This window comes from Chelmon rostratus, chromosome 7 (genome assembly GCF_017976325.1).
Source record: "Chelmon rostratus isolate fCheRos1 chromosome 7, fCheRos1.pri, whole genome shotgun sequence".
Classification (NCBI taxonomy): domain Eukaryota; kingdom Metazoa; phylum Chordata; class Actinopteri; order Chaetodontiformes; family Chaetodontidae; genus Chelmon; species Chelmon rostratus.
The window spans coordinates 19,902,142-19,912,199 of record NC_055664.1 but is presented as its reverse complement, the minus strand read 5'-3'; the positions used below and the strand labels follow the sequence as shown (position 1 = coordinate 19,912,199).

At 40.1% G+C, this 10,058-nt stretch overlaps 1 protein-coding gene across 1 annotated transcript in view; it reads right to left on the bottom strand.

Annotated features, from left to right (window-relative positions):
- Positions 1 to 5,725: 5,725 nt before the first annotated feature.
- The window catches only part of igsf9ba (immunoglobulin superfamily, member 9Ba), a 63,236-nt gene continuing 58,903 nt past the window's right edge, over positions 5,726 to 10,058 (bottom strand). The window contains exons 20-21 of the mRNA XM_041941257.1: positions 6,026 to 6,156; positions 5,726 to 5,934 (exon numbers count right to left, since the gene is read on the bottom strand). Coding sequence (XP_041797191.1) covers positions 5,726 to 5,934; positions 6,026 to 6,156 — 340 coding nt within the window. The remainder of the gene's footprint in view (positions 5,935 to 6,025; positions 6,157 to 10,058) is intronic.

The following is a 10,058-nucleotide window of genomic DNA, read 5'->3' as shown; positions in this document are numbered from 1 at the left end:
ATCAATATTATTTGTCACAGGTAATCTTATAGGACAGGCCCGCAATCACAGTGTAATGTCAATAACGCTTTGTATATATTGTTTATTTAATTTTTTTTAACTCATTGAGTAAATGTTTAAACCGGAGTCAGATTCCTTGTATGTGCACACATAAAATAAAGCTAATTCTGATTCTGATTGTGATAATGTAGCGTACCTGTAGTACGGCACATGACCCTCATAACGCATCAACCTGTTTTCACAGTCAGGTTTTGTTTATTGGAGGGTTTTAGAGGTGCTGTTAGGTGGATTTAGTTACTTTTGGACATAGCCAGGCCAGCTCTTACCCTGTTTCCAGTCTGAATGTGAAACTGGAATCAATCTTCTCATATAGCTCTTAGCAAGGAACCTAATAAACCTATTTCTGAAGAAATATGAAAAATAGCTATTATATTAAGTGTGTGAATGTACATTTTGATGGCTATGTTTTACTATTTAATAGTATCTTATAGACTAAACAATTAACTGATTAAAAAAAAATGCATTTGACAATATATAAATAATAACGTCTCACCTCAAACATATCATGACTGGTGAAAAATACAAAAATAATTAAACTTTTTTTTTCAAAGAATCTGCAGATAAAGTTGCATTTATGAGACTAGGCCTCTATTTGTATCCTCTGTTTGTCCGGTGGATTACCAGGCCTTTTATTTTCCTCAGGTGTATGCAGATGGCTGCTCATTTGTTTGTTTCCCAGCCTGGGGGAATTTGAACAAAAGCACAAAGGTCACTCTGACAGACCTCATCCTCTTTCAAGTTATTTGTTTTCCTTGTTCTGGCTCAGCCGCCACACAGTTCATTCCTTAACATTTGGGTGGAGACGGCGGCGCTGTGGTCTAAATATTAATCGCTGAATAACAAGCATGCATTTCGAGACAGCCTTTGACCTTCCTTGGGTAATTTTTTAATATTCAAATTAAGTTGCATTTGTCACATTGATCGAAGATTTAACTTCAGTGATCTTTTTGGAGGAAAAAAAGAATTTGAAACCCGGCACTTTAACTCCTGCTCTGCTGCCTTTGTGTCCTAGAATAAAAAAATTCAACAACCCTGACCTGATTAAGCCGCTCCTGTCCCCACGCTATCCTCCCCACTCTCTGCCCAACACTTACACCCTGTGTCCAGCACATGAACTACACCTTCTTCCTCACAGATATGATCAGATGCGCTACAAGCGACAAAACCACAGGAAAAATTAAGCCTCTTTTGATTTTTTTATTATATCAAAATACAAAAATTTGAGAGGAAAATTTCGTATGGGACTAAGCATTTGAAATGATATGGTGACATGAATACAACACTGCTTTCATATTCTCACAGACATGCCATAGATGGAGCATAGATCATGTGCTAGGCCCATGTCTACGTCATGATGAGCCACCAGGAGTGAGCCTGTGCATTTTCCCTATAAAGGCTTTTGATGGCGTCTGTCACTATAAATCCAGGCCGTGTTGGTAACAGGCCAGAGGGTTTTAAAATCATAGTTCGTTCAGGTTTCTGTTTACTCAATAAAGAAACGAGATCCATGGCAGTTGAACATGAAGAGTGAGTAAGACATGATCTCAGACGATACAGAAATTCACTGGACAGCAGTGGCAAACGAGAGAAAAGTAATACAAATATTATACATAAGGCTTTGGTACAGCACCATACAGTATGAGTTAATTGCTCACAAAAAGTCAAGTGAAGCGTAATACCTGATGTAGTGACAGAACAGAATGACAAATCTAAAAACTGACCAAAAAAAAAAAAAAAAGAGAGAAACATCAGGTTATCATTTTAAAACAGAGAAAAGTAAAAAATGTTTTTGCTTTGAAATATTTACATATGAACATCGTTTTGAATACAACTTAAAGAATGGAGACAAATTATGTACAAAAAAAAAAGATAAACAACACATAATACAGAATGTAAACATGTGATGTACAGCACAGAGTTCAGTGGATGGAAATGAAAATGAAATGTAAATTTTCTTCCTTTTTAAGCACTACTTGGTTTGCTTGAGTATGAGCATTAGCTAAAACAGTCAACGATGTAGTGCTTATTGTAGCCTACGATAATAATACATTCTAGTTTCTCAGTGCTGGTACACATGAAAAAACAGAGAATATAGAAAATACTACATATTTCTATTTTCCGTCCAATAACAACCAGCTCGGATGTCCATGAATGATTGCTAAATAGGCGTTTTTTTTGTATTGTCTCTACATGCAAGATTAATACAATAAAAAATCAAATCGGTTTCTAAGTATCATCCTACCAGCACCTAGTGATGCACTAAAAGCTGTAAGCAGAAAAAGTTGAAAAAAAAAACCCAAACAAACGTTAAAAAATAAAAAAAATTGAGCTAACAGTACGTCCAAAGCAGCCCTCTTAAACACTGTACATGTTTCTGTTGAATATGCAAAAAAGAGCCCGGAAGACGACATCCATTCTTTAAACCCATGGAGAGGATGTATGAGCTTCCCCAAGACCTTTCTACCAGGACAATCGGCATATAAATGCAAACGTGGTCTGATGACTACTCATGGCTATACTGTACAGTACTAGTAGGAATTCTGCCGTCAAAACGGCGGCGAGATGACGTGAGACGCTCGCGCCCCTGCAGTAGTGTGCTTGAAAAACAGTGCTGTTAACCGAAGATGGCGGACCTACAGGAAGTGTGTAGAAAAAGATCCCCTCGTGACCTGACGATGCTCTCAGATTTCCCTCCCGTGTGTCCTGTGGCGTGTACTACTCTAAATCAGGTTATGTTTCTCCTTTTAGGCTGGGTTAATATTGTCAATATCATCACAAATATACTTTAGAGAGGGTACCTTGGAAGCACAGACAGACATTGCAAACACACTATAGAAAACAGGTCATCTTTGAGTTCATTTGAATGTCACAAGTCTCTATTATTTGAGGTTATACTACTATTTTCCAGTATTGTCTATCACTGTCATCACACCATGATACTGTTATGATAAGGACCTACAGTGTCTACCGGAGCTAGTTTAGTCGCTCGCACACACAGGGCCGAAAGAGTTGCTTGTGGAAACAGAAAACGGAAAAATCTTTAGACCTCTATTCTACAGCACCACAAAGTTAAACATAGCACCAAGTCGTAATGTTCAAAGCAACTATGCCCTAACACACTTTTCTTTATCAAACTAATGTAAACACAATTTCCTCCACAGCACGTTTTGTACATGACTATAGCATGTCTGTGACTCTTAGAAAAAACGTTTCCTTCAGTTTTATTTGCTTTGGACACCTGAAGGCGAAGGATCTGGAGTGAATCTACATGTGTGCTCATGAACGGGCAAAATACAGTGTTACTTTGTTCCAGAAATATTGTTATAGAGGGCAACACACTTCTGCTTCTAAAGCTTTTTCCAGTGGGCATTCACGTACTATACATCAGAGAAAATACTACTTAACTTGTGCAGCCAGCGGGCTATGGCAAGAATACATTGTACGGTATTAACATTAAGGTTTCTTTTCTTCTCAGATAAAATAATGTCTGCTAAAGTATGACAAATGAGGCACCTTAAAATGTTTTAGAAACATTATCCACTTAAAGCCGTACTGTAAGCAAATACTTTTATATATAATCTAATTTTCTTGGGATCCTTCCCGTCTTTTCATACATCCTCGTACAAGAACGTCTTCCTGTAAAACACGGTTTGATTTATCTTTACAAATACAATACATACCATGTACAGTACATAACAAATATAGATTTTTTTTTTCCCCCTCGTATCTTACATGAAACCAATTTGTTAAAGTAGAATACGCACTCCGGCGCTCGCTTTCAGGCAACCGTCACTTTCTCACTCAAAGAGTTTGGAGATTTCGGAGAGCAGACATTGAGTCGATTCATTCATGTGGATATTTGTCGGAAAAAACCTCTGATTTCTTGGCGGCGGGTGGGGATATATCTGATGCGTCTGTGAGCTGTTGAACTCGCGAAAGGAAACCGGTTCTTTTTGCAGCCGTCAGAACAAAGGGAGCTTGGCTCAGAGCACACAGAGAAGTAAAACAATTTGGACTTAAAGTGCCGGCCGCTCGCCTCACCGGTCGCAGCCGCACTGCACACAACGTAATGGGTCATTCAATGTACTGTGACATCGGGACATTCATTTCCTGTACAGCAAAACATACATTCATTATCGGTTAGTGTCGAAAAATTAACAAACGTACAGAGAAGTAGCTAGCAAGTAATATACAATTGTTAAACAGTCAGGGTGGCCATTGTTTGAATATTTCCCATTGCTTGTTAACAGCTTCACAAATCATTCACCTCTAAACAGCTGCTGTTAAACATTAACATCCTTACTCTACTGGTTTGTCCTCTCTGCATGAAAACTCATGTACAGTGCTTCTGTACTTTTCCACTCAAGTTATATTTATTGATTTATTTGCCTTTTTTGATTCTAAAATTCAGTTGGTTTTTTTATCGGTATGGGTATTCTGGTTCTGTCCTATTATCGGATATACACAGTTGAAGCAGGTACCCATTTAAAATATAAATGTAAAAAACAAACAAAAAAAAAAAACAAAACAAGAGTTATGCATCCTGTAGCGTTTTTTCTCATGTGTCCTTGGCAGAGAAAGTAAAAACACACATAACGCTGGAGTCCCTCACTCCCGCAGAAGAGACAAATATGAAAGGCGAAGGAAAAGGCAGTTTATGTTAGAAAAAAACGAGAGAAAAAGGCAAAAAACGGCACCTCCAGACGTGCCACATGTCACAAATGATTCCTTAACAATGAAACACATACTACAGTACACTTCACAAGTCATCACCGTTCTTCTAAACCCTACAAGTCCAACCTCTGTTGAGCGTGTAGTCCAAATTATTTCGAGAGTTCTCATGAAGGCTTTGATCTTTATCTTAATACGGTGCTGAACGATGAGTGTAAACACACTGAGCCGTCGAGCACGAAAATCAACACAGTCCTCTAATGGTTGGCATCGGATCTGAAATCAAAATAAACACAATATGCCAGCTATTACTGAGAATAAAAAGCTTCTAAATTAGATAAGGTTAGGCCATATTATCCATTTGAATGAGTGTGGTGTGTGATATAAACCTTTTTATCCATACGTTTCATATGTAAAAAGGTCAAGTACGTACAGTATACCACAAGAATTACAGCAACTCTGCGTTTACTCTGAGGTATATTTTGTGGTAAGAACCCTGTGTTTAAATACTGACACTATTTGTATTGTAGGAAAGGTAGACTCATGTCCCTGTCCGAGGACGCACCAGGCTTCACAGTACACTGTATCACTGAAAAACCGAAAGATATGGACCCCTCAATGACCAGTGAGTGAAAAATCTTTAACGTGTTGTGACATACTCAACCAACACATTGTTATTACTGTAGGAGGAAGCTTAATTCCCTTGTTTTACTATTTATATACATTATATATTTTCAGAGCATTTTCAAGTGAAATTCCTCAGAGACAAGTAGTGGTGACAACTCAGAAAAGCCATTGTTCTTGTCTTCAGATAAGGTCTCCAGCCCCGGGGGATTCAGCTGGGTGTTTTCCCCGCTCCCCAAACACCGATGGACTTTTAGAGATTATAAGAAATGTATTAGCTTGATACAGGGAGCAGGGAGGGCTGAGGTTGGGCTTTTTTTTTCAGGGGAGGTCAGTTTAGTCGAGTCCAATGGCTTGGTGGGCACACGGGTCAGCGTAGAGTCCCATAGTTTGGGCCCTCGGAGTCTGCACTGGCCAGAATGCCTGTCTGGTCCTCCTCAGACTGCCTGCGGTGCAGGAAGGAGGTCAAATAGAGATAGGGGTTCTTCTTGTTTTGCCTTTTCCTCTTTCTGTGGAGGCTGAGATCCTCTCCCTCTTGGGGTGTCTGAGATTGCTGCTGGGTCTGAGAGGGACACGCACCTGACAGGGAGGCAGAGAGAAAGCACAGGAGTAACGCACCACCCCACATACTTTAAGGCGGATCTCTTCTTTCTCTGACCGTCAGACCCACCTGTTCTCCTTCCGGAGGTTGTGTTGTTGTTGTTGTTGGCAGCCACTCCCTTGGCTTTAGTAATACAGTGGTGTAGCAGTGCTGGTAAGCTCTCAGACCCGGCAGGATCACTAGACGCACCTAGAGGTTCCCTGAGAAGAGGAGAGACAGCACAGCACACATCGGCCCGCATTAATCCAACAGTCACGCCCGGCCCCGTCTCAGATGTGAAAAGACAGAACTTCGCATTGCTACTTCCAGTAGGTGCTATCGTATGATCTGATGAGCTCTTGTACTTCTACTGAGAGCCCTCTCACTAAGATGATGACTTTCCACTTTCTATCTGCAGTGATGGATGATAAAAGTTAGACACAAAGAAAGAAAGAAAGCAAGAGAGAGGAAGAGAAAGAGAAAAAGAATAGTTGACTTAAGGTGGCAGTGGATTTGGTGAATTTATTGGCTTTTAAGTTTCTTCTAAAACAATCACTGCATTAAAGACCCAGTGCAGGATTTATAGGGATTATGCTAATACTGACCACATATTTATCCTTAAAGGCTAAATTGATACAAAGTCACTGCGTACTCTCATTTTAGGTCCCATAATTGTAAAATCAGGGACATGCTGTGGTCTTAGCAGCAGTCCTAAAAATAAATGGGAACAAACACATTTCAGGTTTAGACAGTAATTGTAGTTACTGTGCTCACTCAGGTTTGGGTCTTTAAATAGTGACTGCTTCAGAAATGCGGCAATATTGGTCTCTTTTCTGTATAAAACTCATAAAATGAAAATAATTTCTGGAACTGTAAAATTACAGTTCCTGTATCAATAAAGCCTTATTATAGATTCTCTTTTAAAGTCTCCCAATAGCTCTATTTTCAGTGTACAGTAAATGCATGTGTGTGTGTGTGTGTGTGTGTGTGTGTGTGTGTGTGTGTGAAGGTGTGTTTTAAGACAGAAATTAAACAGCTCTTTTGAACCTTGAAGAACTATTTTCATTTCATGAGTGATACATTAGCCTGAGAACCAGACGAATCTGCGAGCTCATGTTTCACTGCTCTGGCAGATGCGTCCGGTTCTCCCTCCCGTTCAGACAGATTTCCAGCCAGCCTGGCCCGGCTCGGGCCAATCACAACTGTTTATCTAATATGGGGCAGGTTTGATACGAGGGCTGGACAGAGGAGCGCAGTTGAGGCATTTTCGTAAACAACCAAGATGGCTGCCACTGATGTGGGACATTCTGTTGAATCTAATAAGGTGTAAGGTGTTTTCTCTATAAAAGTAGAACAAACAACTGCACTTCAAGCTTTTCTTGATGAGAAAGACGTATCTGCCGTACTTCTGACAGGATTTGGTAATGGAGGGAACGGATCGGGGAAGCAATCAAACTGGGAATGACTGCCTTGCAGCTCGCAGTCCCCATTGAGGCAGAATCCACAGCGCATGTTTGTTTGGTAGCCATGGCTGCTGAACAGCAGGTGGCGACACATGTTGGCGTCAATGGTTTTCAAAGAAAACCTTACGGAAATTGTCGCGGATGAAGTTCACGTAACGTGCAATGTCATGCCAAAATCATGCCAAACGTCTGTGCATCATGTTGAACTAGAAGCCACATGAATTTGATGTTGCAACTAGCTACCTAGCCTAATACCCTGCCGTTAGTTACCGAAGCTAGCTTGCTAATAGTTGCCATGTCACACGTTTCATTGTCCGATTGGTCTTGGATCTATCCAATTGCATCCAGGGGCGTTTTGGACTACGCCCACTGATAACGTCCCTTGGAAATCGAAAATGAACTGAGAGGCTCCAGACTAATTCGCATTTGCAAAGTGGTCTGGCGATGTCAGGCTAGTGATACATGCTACGTTTAATGAAAAACAATCAATGTTCAATCAGTGAAAAAAAGAAATCATGTTAAAGTGTCTTCTCTGTCACAGTACAGAGTCTGTCTTAGGTGTAGTTTTACCTCATACCGAATATTCTGGTTTTGTCTCATAGAAAGATGCAATAAAATGAAATTAAGTCCAGACAACCTCACAAACTCTAAGGATTTAAGTTCAGGTTCATGAGGCTCAGTGTCTTTGCCTTTCAAAGAGCTGAATACAAACAGCTTCAAAACCTCACTGAATGCTTCATTGAGTCAAGTTGTTGTGCCAAACATGTAATGTTTCAAAAGGCATAGGAACACAAAGCTTTAGAGATGCTGTCCATCACTTGTCACTGTGGAGAGAGAGATTGAGAGCCATTAGCAGAGAGGGGGAGACACATCTGAGAATTGCAACAGTCCTGGACAGATAGAGAACATTTCCATTATCACATAAACTGTGTGCAGAGGCCACAGCGTGTTAAAATATAGTACATTTCCATAGACATGAACACTGTACAGCACACTTTCATAAACATGAACACTGCGTACAGAGGCTTCACCATGCTGACGGGAGGAGATGGCAGGAAGAGGAAATGGCCGTTAAAGAACAAGTCACATGACAGGAAGAGGAAATGGCCATTAAAAACAGTCACATGACAGAAAAACGAAAGCACTTAGGACAACAAATGTGACAAAGAATTTAGTTTGAGAATTGTTGTTATTTGTTTGGTCGTAGAGAAAAGTTTAGAGAATGCATGCATGGCATTTTGCACATGGAACAAAACTTTAAAGGGGAATACTCCAGTCTATCATTCATGTGCGTCCTCTATTGATTCAAGGCTTTTTTTGTGCAGGGAAACATGTCTGTATTGAAACAATCAAAAGACAAAAATGCTTCTCCACAGTCCAAAACCGCTCCTCCTGCTTGCTCACAAGCCTAATTACTGCAGCCTACGCCACAGCAGGCTTACTCTGCCTTGGAAGTGTATTGACAAATGTGTCCTGCAGTCATTATTACCATTAGCTGTACTTCACTTGAATCCAGCACAGAGGCACAACCCAAAGCGATTCCCCTTTAAAGGAGAGAGTGATTAGAGCCCTCCCCCTGCTGACCCCTCCCCTCTCAGACATGGGTCCGACCCTTACCTATTGCGGCGTAGGGGACCGGGTCACAACGCTGCCCAGATAGCTGAGATCAATCAAAAACAAATCACGTAAGACCCTTACCCTCTATAAAGCAGCAGCCCTATAAGCTACCTTCCCTTAAAGGCCAGTGACAGTGCAGGAGCAAGTCTCTGCTTCATGGCTTTAGCTACTGTATGATTGTAGCCTCTAGGGTTGTGAGGTGGGTGTGAGGGGGCGCAGGAATGTGCACAATAAAGAAATACTACGGGGCATAAAGGTATATGAGTCTCAGCTATGTTCTTCTGTGGGTGTAAGCATAAAACTTACTGCTTTATGTCTCACAATCTGTATATAAGGGCACTGATCTATCAGATTGTTGTGGGAGAAAAATCCCTTTATTAGCATCCTTTATTAATGGTTGATAAATCACTTTCTAACGCTTTATAACACTATTATGAGCCATAATAACTACTTTTGCGTTGCCGGGTTGTGGCTGGTTTTTATCCTCCTCCAGCAGGATAAATGATTTGTCCTGAATTTATCCGACAGGTCGACCTCTGAGCTTCTAGAAAAGCGCTGCAGAACCTTTGGACATAAACATTTTGATTATTGTTATTTACAGCAGACTACCCTCTATCAGATACTGTACAGATGACTCACTAACTTTCACTGTTGGATTATTAGACAGTGTTAATATATGATTAACATTTATAACTGTTGACCTGATGGTTATTAATGACTGATTTTTCACAACCTGGCAACCCAAAAGCTGATCTTCTTAACTGGGTGATAACTGTTGAATGAAGGCTTAGTAAACAGTTTATTAACCATTAATAAAGTCCTTAGTTACAGCTTACAAATGCTTTATAAAGGGTGAATTATAAGAAGGTGGCACCGTTTTCTTTGAATGTAATATGGTGCAATGAATGTAATGTAAATGTTCATCAAATATACAGTTAATCATTAAAGTTGAGCATGAAAATAACTTTTGCTAATATAACTTTTTCACTTTCATACTTCGTTCAGGATTAAATTTGGTCAAATTTATGTCCAGCTGTGAAAAT